Source organism: Raphanus sativus, chromosome 9, assembly GCF_000801105.2.
Source record: "Raphanus sativus cultivar WK10039 chromosome 9, ASM80110v3, whole genome shotgun sequence".
Lineage (NCBI taxonomy): Eukaryota > Viridiplantae > Streptophyta > Magnoliopsida > Brassicales > Brassicaceae > Raphanus > Raphanus sativus.
The window spans coordinates 24228392-24254316 of record NC_079519.1 but is presented as its reverse complement, the minus strand read 5'-3'; the positions used below and the strand labels follow the sequence as shown (position 1 = coordinate 24254316).

At 37.1% G+C, this 25925-nt stretch overlaps 5 protein-coding genes across 7 annotated transcripts; 2 read left to right on the top strand and 3 right to left on the bottom strand.

Annotated features, from left to right (window-relative positions):
* The first annotated feature begins 404 nt into the window (after nucleotides 1-404).
* On the top strand, nucleotides 405-9709 carry LOC108827266 (mediator of RNA polymerase II transcription subunit 12). The gene is made up of 13 exons (XM_018600645.2): nucleotides 405-734; nucleotides 1073-1337; nucleotides 1424-1483; nucleotides 1613-1718; nucleotides 1916-1984; nucleotides 2075-2128; nucleotides 2250-2354; nucleotides 2632-2778; nucleotides 2864-3208; nucleotides 3294-5590; nucleotides 5693-8293; nucleotides 8407-8722; nucleotides 8822-9709. Exons 2-13 carry the CDS (start codon nucleotides 1219-1221, stop codon nucleotides 9269-9271), a joined length of 6669 nt encoding a protein of 2222 aa, XP_018456147.1. The 5' UTR covers nucleotides 405-734; nucleotides 1073-1218; the 3' UTR covers nucleotides 9272-9709.
* Nucleotides 9710-9763: 54 nt separating this feature from the next.
* LOC108825800 (rop guanine nucleotide exchange factor 3) lies at nucleotides 9764-12056 on the bottom strand. 3 transcript variants are annotated; one of them, XM_018599151.2, is made up of 7 exons: nucleotides 11527-12056; nucleotides 11313-11429; nucleotides 11062-11210; nucleotides 10913-10987; nucleotides 10536-10835; nucleotides 10105-10449; nucleotides 9764-9998 (listed from the first exon to the last, which is right to left on the bottom strand). In XM_018599151.2, exons 1-7 carry the CDS (start codon nucleotides 11843-11845, stop codon nucleotides 9879-9881), a joined length of 1425 nt encoding a protein of 474 aa, XP_018454653.1. In that variant the 5' UTR covers nucleotides 11846-12056; the 3' UTR covers nucleotides 9764-9878. The 3 variants fall into 3 exon arrangements, with proteins under 3 accessions (XP_018454653.1, XP_018454652.1, XP_056850384.1); XM_018599150.2 differs by having other exon boundaries at nucleotides 11062-11216; nucleotides 11527-12054; XM_056994404.1 differs by lacking the exon at nucleotides 10913-10987 and having other exon boundaries at nucleotides 11062-11216; nucleotides 11527-12055.
* A 1732-nt stretch (nucleotides 12057-13788) lies between these two features.
* Nucleotides 13789-15450, bottom strand: LOC108825072 (uncharacterized). Its single transcript, XM_018598413.1, has 6 exons — nucleotides 15375-15450; nucleotides 15213-15278; nucleotides 14993-15131; nucleotides 14770-14905; nucleotides 14583-14689; nucleotides 13789-13885 (listed from the first exon to the last, which is right to left on the bottom strand). Exons 1-6 carry the CDS (start codon nucleotides 15448-15450, stop codon nucleotides 13789-13791), a joined length of 621 nt encoding a protein of 206 aa, XP_018453915.1.
* A 371-nt stretch (nucleotides 15451-15821) lies between these two features.
* LOC108827262 (transcription factor MYC1) lies at nucleotides 15822-19173 on the bottom strand. The gene is made up of 8 exons (XM_018600638.2): nucleotides 18775-19173; nucleotides 18231-18533; nucleotides 17705-17801; nucleotides 17563-17577; nucleotides 17356-17412; nucleotides 16702-17256; nucleotides 16210-16617; nucleotides 15822-16118 (listed from the first exon to the last, which is right to left on the bottom strand). The coding sequence occupies exons 1-8, from the start codon at nucleotides 18924-18926 to the stop codon at nucleotides 16044-16046; spliced, it is 1662 nt and encodes a 553-aa protein (XP_018456140.1). The 5' UTR covers nucleotides 18927-19173; the 3' UTR covers nucleotides 15822-16043.
* A 4084-nt stretch (nucleotides 19174-23257) lies between these two features.
* On the top strand, nucleotides 23258-25798 carry LOC108828448 (beta-amylase 2, chloroplastic). Its single transcript, XM_018602149.2, has 9 exons — nucleotides 23258-23593; nucleotides 23667-23765; nucleotides 23842-24045; nucleotides 24124-24318; nucleotides 24399-24563; nucleotides 24641-24901; nucleotides 24993-25211; nucleotides 25285-25504; nucleotides 25584-25798. The coding sequence occupies exons 1-9, from the start codon at nucleotides 23369-23371 to the stop codon at nucleotides 25640-25642; spliced, it is 1647 nt and encodes a 548-aa protein (XP_018457651.1). The 5' UTR covers nucleotides 23258-23368; the 3' UTR covers nucleotides 25643-25798.
* The last annotated feature ends 127 nt before the right edge of the window (nucleotides 25799-25925 follow it).

Sequence of the window (25925 nt, the reverse complement as noted above, 5' to 3'; positions counted from 1 at the left end):
GGATCATAGTTTTACAATTGAAAATGATATATTATTAAATAATAAAAACATTTGTTAGACTTTTTTAATCTAGTATTACTAATATCAAGCAGAAAATAGATAAATATACAACTAACTATATGTTAATGGACTAACAAAAACTATCAGTTTTTAATACTAAGAACAAAAACTAACAGTTGATGAGAAGAAAACACAAGGATTAAAAAGAAACAGTAAAATGTGTGTTGAAAATTTGAAAACAGTTGTTTAATAAAAATCACAAAACTAAAATTAAAGAGTTGAATATAAGTTTTTTTTTTTTGGCAAAAGAAATCAAAGAAGTCGTTGGATCAAAAGATTAAAAGTTGTAATAATAAATAAAAATACAAAATGACAGTAAAGCCCTTGGAGCATAAAGAAAGGAAGAAGCTTGAGGGCAGAGGAGGAGAAAAGGTGTTGTGTTCGTCGTCCCTAACCAGAAGAAGAGTGTGTGTGTGTTAGATGAGATCGGATTCAACCCAACAAGAGTTTTGTTTATTCGATTCTTCTTCTTCCTCGTCCCAATTTCGATTCCCAATCCACAGAATCCAACACAGAAGCTAATTTCCTCTTCGTCAATTGCAAAAACAAAAAAAAAGAGAGTCAAAAAAAGCTGGAGAAAATTCGTGTTCGTCTACAGTAGATTCGTTGCTTCTTCGAGCTTTCTCTCAATCAGGGCCCAATTCTCTGTCAAAACCCTAACTTTCCTTCTATCGGTTAGTTCTCGATTTGAAACCCTAAGTTATTAGTTGGATTTTGATTAGGGTGATTTGGTTTTTTCGAGCTCATATTCTTGCCAAAGGTTGTAGCTTTCTGTCTGCTTATAGACAGTTTGGCTTTCATATGTGGGTGGTCTAGTTTGTTGCTTCATCTTGGGCTCTGAGATCACCTTTTGTTCTTGCGTCCTTTGAATCTAATCTTTAAAACCCACTTAGAAAGCTTACATCTTTGAAGTGAATGCGGTTACCTATTAGCTAGCCACCTGTATCTAGTTAGAGTTGAGCTCTTTTGAAAACGCAATATCATTGAATATATGTTTGCTTTTATGTTTCAGGGTTGCACTGACGTCAGTGCTAAGTTTATGCTGTTAGGAGATATTGCCAGGAAAATATAAACAAGTGCAAGTTCCATGTTATGGTTCTAGAGTGCAGATTGTTCATGTCAGACTCGGAACCAGCAAACCGGTTATAGTTTGGAGATATGCAAAGGTATCATCCTGCAAACTGCACTAGTGCAGTCAATAATAGCGCTGTAGGTGGTGGTGGTTCATCAGGACGATCTGATTCCTCTTCTGTTGGAAACTACTCCCTTAACTCCAGGTATGTCCAACTCTTTTCGTACCCCCCTTTTTATATGTTGATACCACTTTGAAGACGTGTAAATACTTTTTTTTTGTTTACTGCAGGAGGCCACCACCGTTGACACCCTACAAGTTGAAGTGTGAAAAGGACGGTCTCAACTCCCGGTACTTGATTCTGTCTTGTGATTTCACTATTTTGTCTCCACAAGGCTAAGTCCTTTGAACCCTTGGCGACTCTTTTCCATCTTCATTTACTTTCTCAGATAATTTATATTTCTCCAAAAAAATCTGCAGACTTGGACCGCCTGATTTTCATCCTCCAACATCAACTTCTCCCGAAGAGAACCTAACCAAAGAGTATGCTCAGTCTGGATACAAGGAAACTGTTGATGGACTTAAGGTGCGATCGACTGAATTAGTTTAATATGCGTCCTTGTTGTTTGCTAATTTAAAAACGTAGAAAAGCACCTTCGACCCATGTCTACGCTATTTCCCAATAGATGCTCGAAATTAAAGTAGGAATAAGGTTTTACTCAGGCAGAATGTGCATTGGAGTGATGATCTCTAATTGAGGTTCTGTTCCTTTGGTCCTTATAGGAAGCCGAAGAGATTATATTGACTCATGTCCATACTTTTTCCAAGCCTGTTGTCATAAAGTGCAAAGAGGTACGGTGTTAGAGAGTATAGACACTGTTTTCTCCCTTATCGAGTTCATTTGTTTGTTATAGTGAAATTAAATTCAATCCTATCCCGCAGGCTGTCAGAAAGTGTTTTAGAGCTATCAATGAGTCTCGTGCACTGAAGCGCAAGGTAAACCTGAGATTCTGACTCCTTTCCTTTTCAATTAAGCGTGTGCTCTATGTGCAGAATATTAGGGTTGCAGACCCAATCACATTGCCAATACTTTTTAATCTCCCGATTTATATGGCAGGCTGGTCAGGTTTACGGGGTGCCTCTCTCCGGTTCGCTTCTATGTAAGCCTGGATTCCCAGAACAAAGATCATGTGGGGAGGAGACGAAGAAAAAATGGATTGAGGTATTCTGACATATCGCTATCCTTTTATCTAAACTTCTTAGCAGTACTCTTTTGGCCCACGTTTGTTGCTGTACATCTGGTATAATTTCCAATAGATAGTCATGGCCACACTTTACCTATTTACCTAATTTTAATGGTTCTGTGAAATTTTTTTCTGAATATTCAAGTCTTCTTGGTTGTTAATTGTTATGGAATTCTGATAAATTGAAAGCATATGTTTTAAATCTCGCTGAAGTAGAGTATTTAACTGATTCATGCTCTCATTTTTTTTCCTCAGAGTTTATCACAACAGCACAAGCGATTACGCTCTTTGGCTGATAACGTTCCTGGATTTAAGAGAAACACCTTATTTGAAGTCCTCATAAGGAACAATGTTCCGTTACCGAGAGCTACTTGGTTTATAAAAGTGACTTATCTTAACCAGGTACGTTGTTGGGAACAATTTGATTGTCTGTAATTAATAATCTTTTCGGCATTGGAGGATATCAATTTTTGTTTTCAACTTGCAGGTGCGACCTAGTTCCGCGTCTATTTTTTCAGGGACACCTGACAAAACACAAACTACTCGGTGTGAGCAATGGACAAAAGATGTTATTGACTACCTGCAATACCTTTTGAATGAACTTTTGTCACGGAATAATTCATATCCTTCTCAGCAAACTAGAGATAGGTCGCCCCAGATGCTTTATACAGGATCAGTTCAAAAGATAAGTCCAGCATCAGCAAGTCTTTACGGTGAGGAAACATCTCTGCATTTTAAGTGGTGGTATATGGTGCGTCTTCTACAGTGGCACCTTGCTGAGGGGCTTCTTCTTCCTAATCTCATTGTTGATTGGGTTCTCAGACTCTTACAGGTATGGTTCTAGATTAATTTATTGATCCAAGATAATGGTATTCTAGTCTTCAGCTTTTTGATTTCCCTTCTGCTTTTTATTGCAGGAAAAAGAGGTCTTTGAAACTTTGCAGTTGCTACTCCCCATTGTATATGGTGTTTTAGAGAGCATTGTTCTCTCTCAGACATATGTGCAGAATCTTGTAGCTATTGCTGTCCGTTTCATCCAAGAACCTGCTCCTGGTGGATCCGATCTTGTTGATAACTCCCGAAGAGCCTATACTCTCTCTGCTTTAACTGAAATGGTTCGCTACTTGGTATTGGCTGCACCCGACACATTTGTTGCTTCAGATTGCTTTCCACTACCTCCTTCCATAGCAGCATGTGGACCCAATGACGTGAGCTATGCATCAAAAGCATATGAGAATCTGGAAAAGCTGAGAAGTAATTCTGCAGAGATTTCTACCCAATTTCAAGGGAGAGGAGTTGATTCTCGTTTTGAGTTTCTTTCTTTTGATTATACCATTTCAACGGTTCAGAGAACTGCAGATGATTTGGCAAAGATAGCTAGCGCTGGTTATCCTCAACATAACGGGGCTAAAGCTGTTCAGGCATTGGATAAAGCTTTATCGGACGGAGATATCAGAGCTGCTTACTGTTATCTCTTTGAAGACCTCTGCAACGGAGCCGTCGAGGAGACCTGGATTGCTGAAGTCAGTCCATGCTTAAGAACATCGCTTAGATGGATAGGGGCTATTAGCACATCCTTTGTTTGCTCTGTCTTTTTCCTTATTGAATGGGCGACATGTGATTTTAGAGACTTCCGGGATGGTGTGCCTAAAGATATCAAGTTCTCTGGCAGAAAAGATTGTTCTCAGGTGCATTTAGTCATTCAGCTTCTGAAGCAAAAAAGTCTGGGTGGGAAATTTGCAGCTCGCAGAGGAAAGAACCATCACAGCAATTTTCTTGGTGTTTCTAAACCTAACGGGTCGATGGATCCATTTGAAAGTCCGGGAGCGTTACATGATATCATAGTCTGTTGGATTGATCAGCACGAGGTACACAGGGGTGGAGCAAAGCGCTTTCAGTTACTCGTTTTTGAACTTATACGTTCTGGAATCTTTAATCCCATAGCATACGTGAGACAACTCATACTTAGTGGCATGATTGATGTGATTCAACCTGCTGCTGATCCTGAAAGGAGATTGAGACATCATCGCATACTGAAACAGCTACCTGGTTCTTTTGTACATGACATCTTAGAGGAAGCACAACTTTTAGGAGGATATAAGCTTTCTGAGGCTGTGAGAATATATTCAAATGAACGGCGCCTTCTTCTGCGAGAATTGCTTGTTGGTAAACGTAAACATTTCCTGTCAGATCAGAAGTCTAAGAAAAAATCCACTTCATTTCCGTTGGTTGATTTGCCAAGGACGTTTGATGCCATGGGAGATAATGAAGGACTTCGAAAACATACCAAGAGCAGTGTAGATATTAGAGAACTGAAGGAGCGCATAGCAACCGTGTTACAGTTTCCCCGTATGTCCTCCGGCGTGACAAACCCAGTGCCAGATGAATGTCAAAGTAGTGTTAAGGGATCAAGTGGATCTGTGTATAGCAAGGTGGATCAACTAGAAGCTACACCAGGGTGTGAAGACTGTAGAAAATCAAAAAGGCCGAAAATGGATGATGAAAAGAGCTCTTGGAGTTCACCAATTATATCAGATGAAGAAGATAACTGGTGGATCAAAAAGGGATTGAAAACAGTGGAACCTTCTCTGAAGGTTGATCCTCCGCTAGAGTTGACTAAACAAGTACCGAGGGGTAGGCAGAAGATGGGGCGTAAAACACAATCTCTGGCTCAACTACAAGCTACTAGGATTGAAGGTAGCCAGGGCACTTCAACGAGTCTTGTTTGTGATAGTAAAGTAAGCTGTCCTCATCATGGCCTTGGAGTGGAAGGAGAAAACCATTGGGTGGTTGATGTGTTTAGAACTTCTACCCCTGTGGATATTGTATCTGTTGGAAACTCTTTGAAGCAGCTACAGTTTGTTGATAAGCGGTCTATTGCGGTTTGGCTTACAACTGTGGTTCGGCAACTTGTTGAAGAGTCCGAAAAGAGCAGTGTGAGAGTTGGGCAGTTCAACAAAGCTGCTCCAGTTGAAGAGAGTAGGACAACTAGGTGGAAGCTTAGGGCAGACGAGCTATCTGCCATATTATTTCTCATGGATCTCTCTCTGGATTTGGTTTTAGTGGTTAAATTTCTTCTTTGGTTATTGCCAAAGGGCAACAGTAGTCCAAATTTTGCCTTTCAAGGTGGGAGAAACCTTCTGGTTATGCCAAGGGATGTTGAAAACAACACGTATGAAGTAGGGGAAGCTATTCTAGTATCATCACTTAGGAGGTGTGTTTTACTTCCCGTTCTATAAATGACACTAATCATTTTTGTTTTGACGATATATTTCTAAATACTTTATTGGTGCATGTGTGCGATCACTTTTTTCAGGTATGAAAATATTCTACTTTCAGCAGATCTTATTCCTGAGACCATGACAGCTTTGATGGCACGTGCTGCGTCACTTATGTCCAGTAGTGGAAAGATTTCTGGATCAGCTGCCTTAGTTTATGCTCGCTATATTTTGAAAAGATATGGAAGCCTTCCCAGTGTGGTGGAATGGCATAGCAGTTTCAAAGCAACATGTGAAAAGAGACTTCTTTCTGAACTTGATCATACGCGACCAGGAAACAGTGAGTATGGAATTCCCCTTGGGGTTCCAGCAGGAGTAGATAATCCAGATGAGTATTTACGTAAAAAAATCACTCGTCCTTCAAGAGTGGGCTTGACTATGAGAGAAGGTGTGCAACGCAAAGTTGAAGAGGCAACTCAGTATCTCAGAAAACTCATGGGTACTGGTACCATGAAAGCCCCACCTGCTGAGAAGAATGATTACGGGTATCAGGTGGCCCAACAAATTGTAGTTGGGCTAATGGACTGCATTAGACAGACTGGCGGTGCAGCTCAAGAGGGTGATCCCTCTTTGGTTTCTTCTGCGGTTTCTGCAATAATAAACAGTATAGGGATTTCCATGGCGAAGAATTCAGATCTCTCTGTTCATCAGAATCATCCATCTGGCGTAGGTTCATCTAATATCGCACGATATGTTTTGCAAATCCATATAACCTGTCTGTGCCTCTTGAAGGAAGCTCTTGGAGAGCGTCAAAGCCGCGTGTTTGAAATAGCGCTTGCAACAGAAAGTTCCACTGCTCTTTCTGGAGCCTTCGCCCCTGTGAAGGGATCCCGAAGTCAGCATCAGCTATCTCCTGAATCCTATGATTCAAATGCGAACATTACCACAAGTGATATGTCGAATGGTACTGGAAAAATACCGCTGAGCAGAGGAACAAAAGTTACTGCAGCTGTATCTGCACTTGTTATAGGTGCTATCACGCATGGCGTTATAACCCTTGAGAGGATCGTTGGTTTGCTGAGACTAAGGGAGTACTTAGATTTTGTTCAGTTTGTAAGGCGTACAAAATCGAGTTCTAATGGCAGTGCTAGGTCCGTGGGAGCCTCTAAAATGGAAAACCCTGTTGAAGTTTATGTTCATTGGTTCAGACTTCTTGTTGGTAATTGCAAAACTGTTTCGGAAGGGCTTGTCTTGGAGCTTGTGGGAGAATCTTCCGTGGTGGCTGTATCGCGTATGCAGCGCATGCTTCCGCTTAAATTGGTCTTCCCACCAGCGTATTCTATTCTTGCTTTTGTTCTGTGGAGGCCTTTTGTTTCGAATGGCAACTCTAACTCCGGCGTCCATGATGACACTCACCGCCTTTATCAGTCTTTAACAATGGCCTTCCATGATGTGATCAAACACCTTCCTTTCCGAGATGTGTGTTTGAGAGATACTCAGGGACTTTATGAACTGATAGTTGCTGATTCCACAGACGCTGAGTTTGCATCGGTACTGGAGTTGAATGGTTTGGATATGCACCTGAAAGCTGTGGCCTTTGCTCCTCTTCGTGCACGTCTTTTCCTAAATTCATTAATCGATTGTAAGGTGCCATCCTGTGGTTACTCCCACGAAGGAGTTAGTGAAGCAAAAAACCGACACCAGGGAAATGGAACAAGTCTTGTGGACAAGCTCGTATCTGTATTAGACTCCCTTCAACCTGCAAAGTTTCACTGGCAGTGGGTTGAACTCAGGCTGCTTCTAAACGAACAAGCACTTACTGAGAAACTTGAAAATCATGATATGCCGTTGACAGATGCAATACGATCTTCCTGTCCTACCTCCGAGAAGTCTGAAGCCTCTGAGAATGAGAAAAATTTCATTCAAATCCTCCTCACAAGGTTATTAGTGAGACCTGATGCGGTTCCACTTTTCTCGGAAGTGGTTCATCTCTTCGGTAGATCGGTTGAGGAGTCAATGCTGAAGCAAGCTGAATGGTTTCTAGCAGGTCACGATGTTCTTTTTGGACGGAAAACAATCAGACAAAAGCTGATTATAGTAGGTGAAAGCAAAGGACTTCCGACGAAACCTCAGTTTTGGAAACCTTGGGGTTGGTGCAGTAACTCCAGTTCTGATCCTATCATGGGAAACAAGACAGCAGGAGGGAAGAAAAGGAAGTTGGAGACTGTTGCTTCTATGGAAGAAGGAGAAGTGATCGAAGAAGGGTTGGGTTCAAAAAAGTTATTATTAGATGAGAAGAATCGGCTCAGTGTTGGCTTTGGCTATGGGGTTACGACGGAGAGGGCTTTTGTTAAGCTAGTGCTACCATGCATAGATCAAAGCTCTGATGAATCTAGAAGTACCTTTGTGAATGAGTTGGTAAGGCAGTTTAGCAATATTGAGCAGCAGTTAAGTTCTGTTACCAACCGCAGTAGTATAACAAACACTAAACACATGGGAACTGCTTCATCCGGGTCTGAGGTTTCATCAAGTAAAGGAAGTACTCGGAAGGGCCTTCGTGGTGGTAGCCCTAGTTTAGCAAGAAGATCCGCAACAACAAATACTACTGACACCGTGCCACCACCTTCCCCGGCTGCTTTGAGATCTTCTATGTCTTTGCGGTTGCATTTTCTGCTAAGATTACTGCCTGTCATCTGCAGGTACTCAATAGTTTTGTTTTCTCATTCAGTTTAACCGAATTTTGTTGGAAAAGTCATATGAAATATGTTACCTAATCAAAGGCTGAGTTATATTTGGCAATCGTTTTTTTCAGGGAACCGTCGTTTAGGAACACGAGACACACACTTGCGTCTACTATAGTTCGTCTGCTTGGAAGCAGGGTAGTATATGAAGATTCTGCTGTGTGTTCTCCTCGTAATGACTTATCAAAGTCGGAGACCGAATCAACAACAGATCCATCTCTCATGGCAGATCTTTCTAATGAAATCTTATTTGACCGTTTACTGTTTGTACTCCATGGGCTGTTAAGCAATCACCAGCCAAATTGGCTAAAGCCAAGGTCTTGTTCCTCTAATGAATCATCCAAAGACTTTACCTTTTTTGATCGTGATGCAGCAGAGAGCCTACAGGTTTGTCAACAAAATTATAAAAAAATTCTGAAGTCTTCTGTCTTGGACTGAAACTAATGATTCTTGAAGTTGCTGTTTCTTTTATGTCAAATAATGCAGAGTGAGCTTGCGCGGATGCAGTTACCAGAAACCATTAGATGGCGGATTCAAGCAGCGATGCCAACCCTCCTTCCGTCTCTGCGTTGCTCTCTCTCGTGTCAGCCACATTCGGTTCCGCCAACGGCTCTCACACTTGTTCAACCATCGGGATCTTCTGGTCTCAATCAAAGAAACTCCCCTGCCATACCAAAAACCGTAACAGCAGCAGCGCAAGGGAAGTTGAAGCAGACGATGTTGTCACAGTCTCAGCAGCAAGAAGCAGAAAACACGGATGTGGTTGTTGACCCATGGACGCTTTTGGAAGACGGGACGAGCTCAGGTCCATCAAGCAGCAATCCTTCAAACAGCAGTGACATGGGCAATGTTCGAGCCACATGTTGGCTAAAAGGTGCTGTTAGGGTCAGGCGTACTGATCTGACATACATTGGTTCAGTGGATGACGACAGCTGAGAATGAGTATATAGTTTCTTTTGATGATCATCAGAGAGAGAGAGTGAGAGAGCTCTGGGAAGTAGTGACAAGTAAAGAAGCTTTTGGATCTTCGGTGCCCTTAGAAGACTGTATCTCTCATTTTATTGAGGGGGCTCATCATAAGAAGACTGAAACAGGCAAAGTCCATACTTATTGAGAGAGATCTCTATGAGTCTTATCTGTCTGTGGTCTTCAGTTCTCTTTGTATTTTAACTACCACTACTAACTAACCCTTTTTTTGCTTACACCACCCGGACCCAATGTTGGTTCGGAACCCTGTTGTATATAAAATAGGGATTCATCATTCGATAATTAGTTGTCTCAAGTTTCTTGTTCCATTATTATTATTAGTATTGTCTATTCTCTGAAAATATTATTCCCCTTGGAACTTTTTATATTGTAGCTTTCCTTCTTGAATCACTTTTTCTCTCTTCTTATATGAGTGATGGTGAGAAACTTAGCTAACTATTCTTTTTGGGGGAAACTTTATATAAGTAGATTTTACATTGATCTGATCTACAGAAGATGAGAACAGAAGGACAAGAAGAAACATAGAAAAACTCAAGTCAAAAGTAAAAGTAACAACTTATTCACAACCGCTCATGGTTTTGTCTACATAGAGAACATCATCAATCCAAGCAACTATGTTAAAAGCTAACCCTTCAAGTACTCTTGAATAGCTCTCCAACACTGCTTTCCCAACATCCTGCAAACCAAAAAAGAAACGAAAGACAACTTTAGTCTCAATAAAATAACTCTCCAGTTACTGCTTATTTACATCCTGACTTTTTTCTTTCATCAGTTTGTTTTACCTTATTGTACTGAATCTTGCATATATCTAATGATGTCTGAGACAACTCTGGGTAACGCTGTTTCAAACAGAAGAGCAGAGTCTCTGCTCTCTCTGCCATTACATAGTTCTTGTCTGTTCTCTCTGTAGTTGACATAAGATCTTTCACCATGTTCCATGAGTTCTTGGAGTTAATTAGACAAGCTTTGCGTCTCCATGTGTACATTGAAGCTTCTACTCTATCTGCTAACTGCACAGCTTCGTGCTCAGATGCTATGTTCAGACGATCTAAGAGTTTCTCTGGGAAAAACCGACCAGAAGCACTCATGTAGCGGTATATTGAATCACCAACACTACTTTTCCCACACTGAAACATCCAAATGGTTAATAAGCAAAGGGCTCAGAATAAGAATCTTTAAGCAAAATAGTAATAAGAGTGAAACAAAAGAAAACCTTTGGGAGAGTTGACATGTAAGACTCTGGAATCTCCATCTCACTGAGGATGCTACTGTTGATAGCCATGGCAGCTTTGTGTATCTGATTAGTACTCTCTCTCTTGTTCTTGAGTTGTTTTCTTGTTTTATCTGACAAACCTTCTGGAGGAACCAGAGGAACTGGTAACCACCATTTCTCTTCTTTCCTCTGTACTATAACTTTCCTGAACGATCCAGTTGCAGAACGTGCAGATTTCATTGACAGGCTTCCTTCTTCTGCATACCAAAACTCTGTGTTCTGAAAACCATCCAACACTTCCTGTAAACAAAGATCATCAGAAGATGATCTTTTTGATTCATAATCATTTGAATTGATCATTGGATATTTAAATGTACCATAAGCATAGAGTCTAGCTTTCTTAATGCAGGTAAGTTCATATAAATATCTGCTCTTGGTCTACTCTCCATCACCTGATAAAACACTCCATCTTTTACTTCTTTTTCCCCCAAGTTTTCAGACTAATACATATTAGAAGTTTTGTTACCTCAACAGTAGTTCCATTGCTTAGACTTTGACATCTAGGAATGAACTCAACTATGTAATCACATACAGATAAAAGACAATTCATTTCCCTCTTCCACAATGCTCTCTTCTCTGTTTCTAACGGCTCTAGTCTCAGATTCTGGCCAAACACTGTAGCTGCAATCAAACATTTTTTTTTTTTTCACAAAAACGAAAGATGGAATAAATAATTTAGATTTGGTCTGCGACAAGAACATTGGCTGTGTGACTGACCATAAAGATTGGTAATAGCATTAGAGATGGTCACTGCAGTGCAGACTCCTTTACCACTTCCTGACATATCTTCTCCAAGTAGAAGCTTCGCAAATCTTTCCTTCATTGTCTCAAGTTCTGCACAAACCTAGAACACATTTTATTATCTTTTTAAAAATAAAATAAAAAAAGTAGAGAAACACACAGAGACTGAGAGGGAGAAAGTACACAGCACCTGGTTCTGAGATTTCTTGAGCTACAAGATTTTCATCTCTTTGAAGCTCTAAACCTGTAGTGAGATATTTAGAGCTCTTAGATTCAGTGAGGACAGGCCAATCACAGGGAGAAGGTTCACTACAGGAGCTGTTGGTTTCATCTATTTGGTCTGAGAAGCCTGAAGTACTCTCTGAACAAGTTCGAGGATAAACAAAAGAATCCACGCTCATCGTTAAGGAAACCGGAGTCTCTGATGTTGATTGATCATTTGGGTCAATGGATAATTGATGATGATAAACTCTATCTTCGTTTTCATCTGGATTCAATACATTCTCCATCTTCTTTTCTAGCTTTAAAAAAAACTCTCTCTCTTTCTTTGTGTTCTTGATCTGTTTCTTGTGAAGAAGGAACACAGAAACGAATGTAATTATAGCTTTTAATTTTTCGATGTGTTTATCAAGATAAGACTTTAGAATATGAATTTGAAACCAGGAATTTGTTTATGGATAGCGAAATTTCTAGGACCAAAGAACTATAAAGTCAGTAATATATTTTAAGAAAAGAAGCAAAAAGCAGATATAAAAAAAAAAGAACGCATGCAATTTTTATCTTTGAGTTTTGCTGAATATGTAATTCAAATAAAAGAACGTTTAAAGTAAAAAATGAAAGCAACGGTCTTTATATTGATTTTCCCCTTTAAAACTTCTGCATCGATTTGAAGTTTTGAACCGTTTAAAGCAAAAATTCGAACGTACGTTTTACAAAAGAAAAATACAATTGCCTCCGGCTGAATCCGAAACCCTCTCTCCTATGGAAGTTTTCAGGTGGAGAAGCCGGTTATCGGAAAAACGAAGTAATGTGGAAGTGGAATGATTGATCTCTAACTGTGCAGATGTTGAAGTTGGCTTCAACAAGTGATGTTTGTTTAACAATTCGTCTATTTGCTAGTACTATAGTACTTTAAGGCTCTCTTGTTTGCTAATATATTATGGAGTATAATACTCAAACATGCAAACAAATCTTTGATTATTAGATTGTCCAACTAATGATTGCACATTCACCAATGAATTCCTTGTATTTTTTCGTTGTCAATTAACTTTATAGATCAAATTTTACGAATTTAAAGACCTCCAATGTGAATTTCAGTTTTGTTGAATTAGTTGAAATTTTTTTATCTTATGAAAAGATCTTGTTTTAGTGAATGTTCAACGTATATGATATTATATCTGCTGACCTTTATAACTATTCTTTAAAACTCAATGTTGGTTTTAAAAAAAAAGAACTATTCTTGGTCGGTCTTGCAGCGCGTCCACTGGAAATTTTAGTTTATCTTTGTGTCAAACCGTTTATTAAAATGAGACCAACTACCCACATGGCCGGAGTTTAGCTTAGTCCCCATGTAGGCCACACGATCAACCTGCAACTCATAATAGGTGACTAGTTTTATCGATTTGAATTATGTGTACTTACAATTTTTTTTTTTTGGTAAAATTATGTGCACTTATACTTTAGCACATGATAACATAATGTAATGGAGGAGACAATATATATTGCATGGTTCGTGCGTAAGACAGAGACGTGCGTCCCATATTCTCGTTGTAACAAAGCCCACCTAGTATTTAAAATATAGTAGGGCATTTAGATAATGCTAAACTACTTTCACATTTTTGTTTCAACATTCTTTTTTTGATAAAAGGATTTTCATTAATACTAATGTGCCTGGCTAAGGCTGCCAGCCTTTTACAAATTAAAAAGAAAGGGGAGAAGGATCACTTTGATGATAAACAACATTCAGAGAGGAGAATAAGGAGAAACTTCCTATTACGGAGGCTGCCAAATTCGAACATAACTGCTATAGTTTATTTGTTGTCATTATTCAACATATATCAAACATATTCAGGAAAAATTCAGTTTACACTAAAAGCAATGACGACAATGATCACATATGAGTAACACGGTAACACAAACTTTCAGATTATGAATACAAACCTATATTTTGTTATATAAAATTATTGATATTGATCAGTAGCAAAATACTTTATCAAACAACGTAAATAAAAAATATCTTAGAATTTAATTTATTCCCAGAATATGTGTTAGCTAGGATTTTAGATTGGTTGGGAAATTAAATGAAAGTAAGAAAAATGTTACATTGGAAGATATAACTGCACGCCATTTATTAATAGAGATTGAAGGTGAAAAAAATTAAAAGTCATCAATAGTATTTTATTCTTGCCCATTACGCCACCGTGAACGGTTGATAGAGAAACCCTAGCTACGGCTACGGGTAGAAAATTGCTATAGACGACCAAACAAAACAGTAAAGAAGTTCTGCATTGATGGTACCAGCTTGCACTCTTGACCATGCAGCTGTGAACCTATAATGTCTGCACAAACTCAGGAATTAAAGAAACGTGTCATCGCTAGTGACAGCTAATCCAAATAGTGATACTCCCTCCGTTTCGAATTATATGTCGTTTTGGAGCAAAATTTTCGTTTCAAAATAAGTGTCATTTTATGATTTCAATGCAAAATTTATTGACTTTTTAATCTAATCAATTTTTCTATTGGTTGAAATCTAATTAGGTGTATTGGTAATGATGTTTTTATCTAGTAAATATACAAAATTAAATGTTTTATTAATCTGTGTGTCGAAGTCTAGAACGACAAATAAATTGAAACGGAGGGAATATGTGATACTAACTCCTTTTCATAAAGATGCATATTTTTTTAAATACATTTTTTGTTAAATAATAATAATTAATTGTAAATTTTACAAAATATATTGTATTTATTAAATTTTTATTGGTTTAGAACTATAGAAATAGATAATGACAAAAGTATGCATCTATAACTAAAACTTAATAAGTTCTATCAATATGTGTGAAATTTTTAAAACACTGATTGTTTTTCAAATGGAAGAAGTACTAATTAAGATTTATGTGAACAGTGAACCATCAAAATAAAGAAAAAAAAGACAGCTGAAGTGAAGAGTTTTGATGCTAAAACCTGTGATCATTTTAGTTATCTTTTAGTTGATATTTGGTTGTTTTCCGGAAGCAATAGATGAGAAACCTTAACAAAGGGAGTTTTATCAGATTCAGAACTGGAGAAACCATTGGCTCTTCACTGTTTTTACCCTCTATCTTCACTTCCCATGCCTTCTTAATATGGAATTTATCCTACAGAAAATAAATTAAAAAGATCTATGTTATTTCTGTTCTACAGAACTCAAGTTGTCTAAGGATAATTACTGAGTTACCGTTGCAGTGAATCTAAATCCAAGTTTTAGCCCGCCTTTAAATGTACCATCCTCAAGAACAACATTGTATGGAGCTGGTTTAACTTCTATGTATCCTTTGTCACGTCCTTCGGTTATTATCCCTCCAAGATGAACTCTGTACCAAATCACAGTCACATATGGGTGGTATTTTGTCTTAATATTGCTATCCTAAACCACACTTACTTATAAAACAAAAACTTACATGGTTTCACCGACGAATCCACCATCTTTGAAGAGCTCTTTGTCCATGATTCTAACCTTGATGTGGGTCAGCTTCTTCCATTGAGACATTTGGAAATCGAACACAAACTTTTGGTTCCACAACGCGTTGTCATTATCACCTGCTTTCACCACAAATATCTTTAAATGTACGTTCGGTTCAAATCAACAACAAAAGTGTGTCACTAAAACAAAACTTAAACCTTTTGACATTTTGCTTCGGTATTCCTTTGTCCCACATTGTAAAAACACATAATACACAGGACTTCCTGCAACCAAATACTCGAGAAATAAGAGCTACTAAGTTTGATAACTGATTAGATATACAAACATATGAAAAACGTTTTTATCTTTTTTTTAGTCACCAATAAAATTTGTATGTGTGATTCCATGAGCATCAACAAGAAGTACTTCCAGTTTTCCTCTCTTCTTAGGTGCCATCAAGATTCAAATTTAACCAAGAATTTTTTTAAAAAGGGCTTAAAGGAACTGGGGATAATGCAAGTGAAACCTGTAACTTTTATATTGCTCCATAACATTTACTACTTCTTTACAGGCTCTATATGAGTTACAAAGGAGCAGCACAAATAATTTAGTTAAGAAATAATAAACAGTTCTGAATAAATTACATTTTAAGTTACAGTCCTCGGCTGGTAACATTCAATCCGTTTATTAGGACTCAGCAAGAAACTGAAGCGTTACATTGAAAAAAAAACACCCAAATCAACTGAGAATCTTCAGAATAAAAGTGAATCCAAACCATTGATATGTAAGATGATTAGTTCGACATATATAACTAATCAAGAACAATATATAGGTACGTATCTTAATTTATAAAACAGAAGATGACAATGTCTAAGATTCCATGCAACCAGTCTTGGCAAAGATTACAATTACATAGATAGAAACTCGCAAAACTCGATGTAACTAATCCACCAAAGTCCAAAAAACACAATATAACGCTTCATCAAAAGTTTAGGAAATACTATAATACTACTTTTACAAAAATCATTAAGAGATCCTTAAGTGATTTTTCATATAATCGCACCAATGATTCTCCTCAGCTCTCTCTTAATCATCCCTACCGACGCAACTGCAGCCCCACGAAACTGCATGACATCAAAAATAGTACATGTAGGTCAAGAAAACCGAAATGTGTCTCTTCCAGACATGGAGAAGATTGTTTTTCCTAGAACTTACCTTTGCCTTGAGATTAAGTGTGAGGAACCCATTAAGTGTGTGAGATCTAACAGAGAAAGCATCCATGTGAAGTTTGCTAAGAGTTTCCATGATGTCTGCCACTATGTAGTCTCTGTAAGAACATCTTACTTCCATCATAACTTCTGTTTCTTTCAGTTTAACTCTCAAATGAGTCTCATCTCTGAAAATAGTGACTTTTTCGGTTTCTCCTGAGTTTCCATCGATCTTCGTGCTGTTATCATAGTTCCCTGATGTCTCCTCGATCAACACAGAGTCGTTAACGTTAGCGCTCTTTCTTTGTCTCTCTACGAAATTAACTGAGCCCATACAAGATTCTAGCTCTTCTACTCTTTCCTCTAGTTCTTGCAAGTACTTGATTGTGTTGTTCAGTATTGATTCTTTATCAACCTGCAGAGATATTCCAAACAGATTCTTGGTTTCTGATATAGAGCATGAAGCTTGGGAAACATAGTATAGGTTCATTATTATTACCTCGTTGACAGTGGGTACCATAGCTCTAAGGACACTGAACTTTTCGTTCTCTTTACTTCTATCCCAAGGATCATCATCTTGATTCAGACCAAACATCTTACTTGGGGACATTCTCTTTGTGTCTAAAGAATGCATCAAAGGTACGTCTTGCAATATCTTCCTCAGCACATTCTGTGACGACGGCTGGAAATTGCTTTGTTCTTGAAGCAGAATTGAGTTTGGCTGCTCACGTTGCTTCCACCGCAAGAAACTTGAGCCAGTATTAGAAGAAACTTGATCCGGTTGGAGATGATGAACATTTTTATAAGCAGCGTATTTGAGTAGTGTTGAGACAGTTCTTTTGTAATGAACGTCTTCATCAGACGTACCAAATTGAATCTGATGGTTCTCTTGGAGCAATGAGTTTGAGTTTGCATCGCTGATCTTAATTTTCATTTGATCCTTCTCATCATCGCTGTCGTGGTGAGCAGAGAAGTTTAATGAAACGCAATCCGGTTTAGAAGTTTCCAACAAGCAAAATTTGACGTGTTGAAGCAGGCTATGATCTTCTGAAATCTTTTATTATTAACGAATGAAAAATAAATTAAGTTTAAATGAGTTCCTTATGAAGCAAGAAACTAGAGTTAAATACTTTAATATTAAGATAAGAGTTACCAGTTCTGTGACACCAAGCTCAATAACACCGCCCAAGTAAGGGAAACACACAACAGTCTGGAGAAGTCCCACATATATATAAGACATACTTTCTACTTTAGTTCTAACTGAAGTACAAATCTTAATATAACAATTAGGCACTAAAAATTTATTTGCTGACAATTAACAAGAGTAAGCCCAGTTAAAGACTCATTAGGGAGAACATACCTGAATTGATGCGCTCTAAAGAAAAGAAGCCATATGAACAGTCATGAAGAGCAATGCATGTGGAAAGAGAACTAAAATTTAGACTATTCTTTAAGAGATCAAGATTCAATAAGAAGAAATGAAAAAGTTGTAGAAGACTTACTCTTGCTAATAAAGAACGAGAGAAGAGTTTGTTATCTGCGTACTGAGCGTTGCAAAGCCATATGGTCTCACCCGTCGCCAAAGCTCTTCCTGGCAAACTAAACAACCAACCAAAAATAAAATCATTTTAGTCTTGGTCTAGAGAAAGAAAGAAAGAAAAACGTAGTAATATAAAATACTTCAAATGCAAATAAATTGAAATAGTAACCAAAAGGACATAAACAGTACGTAAGAGTCACTCTTATAGTTGTAAAAAAAAAAGAGTCACTCTTGTAATGAAAAATGGAACCCGTGAACTGTCAGGTAATTAACCAACCCCCTTTGACCAAAAGTACATGAAATCTCGAGGTGAGATTTGACCAAAAATGTGGAATCTTTAAAGATTCATGGTCTTAAGACGACAATGAAGGGACATAGTTCAATTCACTTTCATTCCCAGATTAGTACTTTTCCTATATGAATAGTTCGAAAAAGAGCTATTTATATATATTAATTTAATATTTAATAGTGGATGAGAGAGAACAAACCATTGAGAAGGAGAGAAGACATAGGACATGGAGACTAAATAATACCACTCTTCATCAGAGAGATCATCTGGTGACAACATCATACTTGTAGTACCGTTACAATTATGTTCCTCATCATCACCATGGTCATTAACATCATGAGTAGTACTAATAGTAGTATTACTGTCTCCTTCCAGCATGCACAGATAAAGTTTCCTAAGTTGGTTGCTTCTCTGCAACGCATATTTATAATGAGCAGCTTCGTATCTCTTCTTCCTCTTCTTTATATCCCCATTATAACATCCTTCTTCCCACTCCAAAACCCTAAATATATAATATAGCACTGAAATATAAATATATATGTACACTTTTATTAAAAAACACATTATCTATAACAAGCAAAAGGGAAAATATGCAAAGAGAAAGATCAAGATCTATTTTTGCGTATATGACCAAAATAACTTTTTTTCTATAATGCAAAGATCAAGACCAAAATAGCTTATTTTGGTTACAACGCAAACATCATCAAGACCAAAATAACTTACTTTGTTAGATTTATACTTACCCAGATTGAGTAGGTGAAGAGGACCAGAAGATTGCATAGCTCCACTGAACACTTCTCAGAGCTACAGCAAGTTGTTTTCTTAATAAGCTGTTTTTTCTTTTACTTCCTCCTCTTTCTGTTTCGACACCATCAGCCATTATTGCGAGGGACATATTGTAAATGTCTAAAAGAACTGAGTTTAAATCTCTACAACTTAGAAATACAGGTTAATATATAAAAAGAAGGAGACAACCAAAAGGCCAAATTTTATTAAAGAAGTTTGGTATTGAAGCTTTATCTTCTTTTTTTCTCTCTCTTTATTGCTTTCTCTTTCTCAGCTTGGTCGTGAAGGAAATAGACTCAATGTAGAGTACTGTCTTTAAAGTTGAGTACTGTGTCTGAGAGAGAAAGAGAGAGAGAGAGGTTGACTTGGGTCATGATCTTGGTTTTTTGGAGCGACTCATCTTTATACAATACATATGGTAATCGTGTTGGTAGATTCTATTTGGTGAAACCCAAGGTAATATTCTATATATAAAGTGATGCTGAGAAAAATGCAAAATGAAATGTAAAGTTATTCGTTTAAAAATGGTTATTACTAATATGATTTTCTTGCTACGTACATATACGCAATAAAAGATCTATAAACTAATATTTGGTTAGTTTATAAGTATACAAAACAATATTTTTATCAGTTATGTATCAGATCTGTGTAAAATTTATATTTTTATAAGATATTAAGAAATCATTTAAAAAAAATCTATTTAAATATATATTACTCCCTATAATATCATAAATTATATAGATTTATATTATACTGTAACTAATATAATATACTAAAATATTATTTTATTTAAAGTTCAAAATTTTAGAGTTCATTTTTCTTTTAACTCAGTGTATCAATAGTTGTAGTGTCATTCAATTTGTATCCAAAACTTGTGAAGTATTCTAAACATGATGATTGAGCTTTTATGTGTAATTTCTTGCAGATGTATTTTTGAATCTTGAACATTAAAACTAAGGATATTAAATACATAATTTTAGTTAACATATGAATATGTATAATTTCATCTGGATATTCTAATATGTTTGTAATCATCCATCGAACATATATTATATTTTGATTCACAATTACTATAGTAAGAACTGTAAATTAGAAATATTGGGACTATGATACTTTATTAGTTAGATCAAATAATTTATTTATGCTATGAAAGCTTAGTAAATATATCAATAAGTAATTTATAATGTTATAATATAATTCTGATTTTATGTTTGTATATGTACTTGTATCGATAAATTTCTATAAAATTTAACATCATAAAAAAATTATTTTAAGTTTACTCACAAATCAATAAATATTAATTTATCTATTAGTTAATATTTTTATAAATAAATAAAAAATCAGAACCTCAACAAATATTAACTTATAGATGTTTTAGTATGTGTGCAGTCTATATATCTGTTTATACACATTTTAAAGGCTTATATATCAAAAATATCGGTTACAAGAAAACACACATAGAAAGAAAGGGTCACTAAAACACAGGAGAAGCAATATATAGGACAATAATTGATCACGGAAGAAGCATAAAGCAGCCCCGTCGAAACGGAAGCAAGACAGAAACAACTAACACTCTGACCGAAAGCTTCCCAAATCTTAACCAAATTTGGGTCCACTATTTTAAAGTAAGATAGATTTGTTTTGCACCCACTCTCAAAACATTTTGAAAGGTAATGAGTGGGATTTTGGAACCAGAGAGACCATAATGGTAGAGATTGCTTTGTTCATTTCATATGTCATAAATGCTAGCCTGTTAAAAAAAAGGATGATTCCTTGATTCGGGAAAGATCGAGGCCACATAGCATACAAGTGGGCTCAACATCGATCAGTTTTACCGAGAATTCACCCTAACAAGAATGGGATTGACATTTAGTATGAACAAGTGAACAACCATGTAGGCTGTTCCAACAAAAAAATGCCAACTAGAGGTTTTAACATACATGTAAAATAGCAAACTGATCTTGAACTAAACTGAGAGTACTATATATACCTTCTCACCAATTGGCAATTAGCAGGATCGATTGATGAAATGAAGATATAATGCTCGAATCTACAGGTGGCGAGCACCCATCCAAACATGATAGAAGCTTATTTATAATGCCAGTGGAGGGATTCTCAAATCAACAGGTGGTCCTAGAAAATAAATCAGTGGAGCAATGGAATACATAAATTCCATCAGAAATAAATCTCGTCACCTCTTCTTAGCCAGAAGACGGATCTTAAGAAGTCTTTGAAACATATCAAGGAAATTGCATAGTTTCTAATATTCAGTGACCAAAAAAACTTCTAGGAGGTTTATTCAACCTACGCAACAGAACACTACTTTAATCTCTCTCTTTTTAATAGAAAAAACTATATTCAACCTATGCTACTATTACTAACGTAGTACCATAATGTGTTTTAGATTTTTGAATGATGTTTTACGTACGTTGTACTATTATGGTATTGTTAATCATTTCATTTTAGGTCGAGGGGCCGGGAATGTATGGATTTCCGCTTAAAAATTTTAAACTATTAAAAGTTATACTCCATAAGTTACTAATTATTAATACGCATCTCTAGGTTTTTTTGTGTGTGTGTGTGTGTGTTAGTAAATAATACAAGTCAAGTTTTATGATCTTGTTATGTGGGAATTGAACATACGTTTACCTCAAAAAGATGGAACCTCTTGGTTTGTTTTTCATCAATGTAAATAATTAAAAAAAAATTCCATTACTCGTTCTCAAATACTATATGACAAACAGAATGTGCTTACACGTAGTTGCAAAAAAGTGGAATATACTATTGGATAATTAAGATTCCAATTTCTATGTTAGATATAAATGCGCATTTGATCCGAATAATTCCATAATTAGATACTCCTAGGTACTAAGCCGTCGAATTAAAAAATTAGAAACGAATACACAACTGTGCAAGTTTATGAAACCTCAAATAACAATGCTTTATCTATACATCTAGTGTTATTTGTTTATACCAGTATTCAAGAAAGCGATATGCGCTAAGCGGGCGGCGACCTAATGTTTAGCGCCTAGAACGACTAAGCGGACGCCTAGACTATTAGTTAAGCAGTTTAGGCGTTTATAAATTATAGCAATATATTAAATATATGTAATATTTTATACTTAATAATAGTAAAAACTATTATTTATATATGATAAAAATTATTTTCGTAAGAATATATATTACCATATATTAATTATTATAATTTATGAATAAAAATTATATATTATTTATTATTATAATATTGTAATTATTTAGGCGGTTTAAAGAGTAATCGCCACGGTCCTATAACGCTTACCGCCTAAGCGCCGTCTAGGCGGCCGCCTAGACCGTTTTTTTAGAACATTGGTTTATACCTTCACGGTACTAGTATTTTGGAAGAAAGTAAAAGGTAGCATAGAAAAATAAAGTCCCAATAAAGAAGGCAATGAAAGACCAGTTGAGAAAGAGAAAGCTGAAATGAAGGCTAGTATTATTGAGCCATCTCTGTCCACGAATCCCACATTAATTAGCAGTAATGAACCACTTTGTGGTTGCATGCATATTCATTTACGTAACGACAAAACTTTGTGTTTAATTCTACACCTATTAAATTGTCTCTTTCCAACATAACACAACCACATATATATTCTTTTGTGTTTAAAAAAAAAATATTTGAATGGGTGCTTAATAGATTTGAAGAACATGGTCAGTGTCTATATTATTATTGACTGATAAATCAGACTCTGAAACTGTATGATACAAATGGGATCCTTCATCAGATTGTATTCAAGGAAAGCGACAAAAAGGAGAAAGGTAAAAAAAAAACGAAAGCATAGTAACTGAGTGCTGGTGCCAAAGCGAAAACAGTGAAATTCAAAAAAAAAATCAAAGGACACTGATTTTGTTTAAAATGCAGCAACATAGGGAGCATTGATGACGGGCGACACAACTGACATACAGTATTTGTTTTTGCACTATTCTTTTCCACGATAATGCACTATCTTCAGGGATAAGATAATTTTTTTTACATCGTTTATATAAATCATATTTTTCTTTGAAAAATAAAACTTGAAAATTGATATAAACTGGTGCAAATAGTACAGTCAATAAGCCTTTAGTCAAAAAAAAAAGAGTAGTACAGTCAAACAATTATAAAACACAGCAGAATTATAAAACTGCATGGACCAAAGAAAAACTCAAAATAATGTAGAATGAGGAAGCATGTGTTTGACGAGCGCATTAGGCCTTTTTAATACAGAGAGCTGAGAGAGAGAGATTGATTTAAAGGGCCCAATAAGTTTATATCTCCAAAGCCCATTGATAAATTTGACACGCGCGAGGGAGGGTTGTCCGACGTAGGAAATTTGACCGACATAGCGCCACGTGTATGATTAAAAGACAAAAAAAAGAACAAGTTACTCAACGGACGGATCTGAGTGAATCCCCAAACACTCTTTATATGTATTTGTGTGTTTCAAAATTGGATCCATGAAAAAGCATTCACGTGCTTTCAGTTGATTTGCCCCCATATGTAGTCACTAGTCAGTCATCTCTCTGAGTCTGTTAGTTATGGCGATGAGGTTGATTCATAGTCTTGTTGTTACATGTCCAGTGACCGTGAAGCTCGGTGCTCCGGCGAGAGTAGTATCTTCTGCTCGGAGATCGCGCGTTGGAGAATGGCGTGGTGTCTCCTCTGGTGCTAGGCCTTTGGTTTTTGCCAAAGCGAAACAGAGAGGAGAGAGTGTTGGGGAGGAGGAGGATCGAGCTCGTATCGAAGATCATCATCAGCAGCTCGTAAGTAACATTTAGAGTTCGTTCACTCGTTTTTAGTGATCGTAACTTGACTTTTACATTTCCATATGCTTAGGCTGATGATGATGAGGAGGAGGAGGAGGAGCCATTTGTGCGTTTTGAAGAGCGTGATTTTGCCGGCACAGCGTCTGTTCCCGTCTATGTTATGCTACCAGTAAGTCTGTATTCTTGATTTTTCAGATGGATGTGTGTGTTTTTGGTTGAGTAATTTTGAATGAATGATGATGTAGTTGGGAGTGATTGATATGAAATCGGAAGTGGTTGAACCGGAAGAGCTTTTGGATCAGTTGAGAACCCTCAAGTCGGTTAATGTTGATGGTGTAATGGTTGACTGTTGGTGGGGCATTGTCGAGTCTCATACCCCTCAGGTCTATAACTGGAGCGGTTACAAGAAACTCTTTCACATGATACGCCAGCTTGGACTTAAGATACAGGTATTCTCATCAGTTTCCTCTCTCTCTCTCTCTTAAAAGTATTTTAGTGATTAAAAAGTGTTTCATGTTCTTCTTCAGGTTGTTATGTCGTTCCATGAATGCGGAGGCAATGTTGGAGACGATGTGCATATCCAACTCCCCCAGTGGGTAAGAGAGATTGGTCAAACCAATCCTGACATATACTTCACTGACAGGGCAGGCTTGCGTAACTCTGAATGCCTTACTTGGGGTATTGACAAGCAACGTGTTTTAAGAGGAAGGACTGCTCTCGAGGTATTAGTGCCCTTTTCTCTACTCTTATTCCATTTGATAAAATCACTTTCTTTCTCATGATTGAGGGTATCCTTGTGTAGGTTTACTTTGATTACATGCGAAGCTTTCGTGTGGAGTTTGATGAATTCTTTGAGGATAAAATCATCACTGAGATTGAAGTTGGACTAGGTCCATGTGGGGAGCTCAGGTATCCTTCCTATCCTGCTCAGCACGGCTGGAAGTATCCTGGTATTGGTGAATTCCAGGTACTCTTTCTTTTTAAAGAAAACCATATTCAAAATACTTGTTAGTTTACTCACGTGTATCTACTGTCTCTGGGCAGTGTTATGATAAATATTTGATGAAGAGCTTAAAGGAGGCTGCAGAGGTGAGAGGGCACAGCTTTTGGGGCAGAGGACCTGACAACACTGAGTCTTATAACTCAACACCACACGGGACTGGTTTCTTTCGCGATGGAGGTGACTATGACAGCTACTACGGCAGATTCTTTCTTAATTGGTACTCCAGAGTTCTCATTGACCATGGTGATCGTGTTCTTTCTATGGCTAACTTGGCTTTCGAAGGAAACTGCATCGCTGCAAAGGTGAAAACAAAAACAAAGCTCTATCGAGAAAAGTATGTTTTTTCTTTTCCGGCTTCTCTGAATAAAATCGTTTTTCATTTCTGGAGAGTAGCTCTCAGGTATACACTGGTGGTATAAAACAGCTAGTCATGCAGCTGAACTCACTGCTGGATTCTACAACTCCTCAAACCGTGATGGCTACGGTCCAATAGCAGCAATGCTGAAGAAACATGACGCTGCTCTCAACTTCACATGCGTGGAGTTACGAACACTTGCACAACATGAGGATTTTCCAGAGGCACTGGCTGACCCAGAAGGTCTAGTTTGGCAGGTACATTAGTGATTTGGCTCTTATAACTGGTTTAAGTTTGCAAAATCTCCAAGTTCCCACTTTTGGGTTTCAGGTGCTGAATGCAGCATGGGATGCGAATATACCTGTAGCTAGTGAGAATGCTCTTCCTTGTTATGACAGAGAAGGTTACAACAAGATTCTTGAAAACGCAAAGCCACTCAACGACCCTGATGGTCGCCACCTATCTTGTTTCACTTACCTCAGGCTCAACCGTACTCTGCTGGAGTCTCAAAACTTTATAGAGTTCGAGAGATTCGTCAAACGAATGCATGGTATTAACTTCTTTCGCTTTATAATTGCACTCCTAAAGGTGGTATCTTTGTAACGTTGTGTTACTGTAAAAACTTGTAGGTGAAGCTGTTTCGGATCTTGGTTTGCTTCCAAGGGTCAAAGAGACCAAACTGGAGTGAAGCCGTTGGGTGGAGGGAGTCGAAACAAAGTTTTCAGTTGTATCCAAAAATAAGTGAGCTTGTTGTAAAATGAATAATAGTGTACACAACAGTATAAATGTTATGTCCATAAAAAAAAGAATGAGTAGCAAGCAAAAGAAGAGGATAATGTATGAATTGATTCCAGTTTTCTTCTCACTCCCTTGAAGGAGAGAGGGGACACCAAGGGGGATGGTGATATTTGCTAAATAATAACAAAGAAAAAGCAAAAAAAAAAACACTCAAAACGGCGCCATATTGTGGT

Coding starts and splice junctions, on each gene's coding strand:
- LOC108827266 (XM_018600645.2), top strand. CDS start 1,219: ATGCAAAGGTATCATCCTGCAAACTGCACTAGTGCAGTCAATAATAGC. Junction 1,484..1,612: donor AAGGACGGTCTCAACTCCCG/GTACTTGATTCT, acceptor AAAAATCTGCAG/ACTTGGACCGCCTGATTTTC. Junction 8,723..8,821: donor ATGCAGCAGAGAGCCTACAG/GTTTGTCAACAA, acceptor CAAATAATGCAG/AGTGAGCTTGCGCGGATGCA.
- LOC108825800 (XM_018599150.2), bottom strand. CDS start 11,845: ATGGAGAATGTATTGAATCCAGATGAAAACGAAGATAGAGTTTATCAT. Junction 11,430..11,526: donor TCAAGAAATCTCAGAACCAG/GTGCTGTGTACT, acceptor AGGTTTGTGCAG/AACTTGAGACAATGAAGGAA. Junction 10,988..11,061: donor GCAATGGAACTACTGTTGAG/GTAACAAAACTT, acceptor GTGTTTTATCAG/GTGATGGAGAGTAGACCAAG.
- LOC108825072 (XM_018598413.1), bottom strand. CDS start 15,450: ATGGCACCTAAGAAGAGAGGAAAACTGGAAGTACTTCTTGTTGATGCT. Junction 14,690..14,769: donor GATTTAGATTCACTGCAACG/GTAACTCAGTAA, acceptor TATTTTCTGTAG/GATAAATTCCATATTAAGAA. Junction 13,886..14,582: donor ATAAAACTCCCTTTGTTAAG/GTTTCTCATCTA, acceptor CAGACATTATAG/GTTCACAGCTGCATGGTCAA.
- LOC108827262 (XM_018600638.2), bottom strand. CDS start 18,926: ATGTCCCTCGCAATAATGGCTGATGGTGTCGAAACAGAAAGAGGAGGA. Junction 17,257..17,355: donor AGCTTGGTGTCACAGAACTG/GTAACTCTTATC, acceptor TAATAATAAAAG/ATTTCAGAAGATCATAGCCT. Junction 16,618..16,701: donor TGGTACCCACTGTCAACGAG/GTAATAATAATG, acceptor ATATCTCTGCAG/GTTGATAAAGAATCAATACT.
- LOC108828448 (XM_018602149.2), top strand. CDS start 23,369: ATGGCGATGAGGTTGATTCATAGTCTTGTTGTTACATGTCCAGTGACC. Junction 23,594..23,666: donor AAGATCATCATCAGCAGCTC/GTAAGTAACATT, acceptor CCATATGCTTAG/GCTGATGATGATGAGGAGGA. Junction 24,319..24,398: donor GAGGAAGGACTGCTCTCGAG/GTATTAGTGCCC, acceptor ATCCTTGTGTAG/GTTTACTTTGATTACATGCG.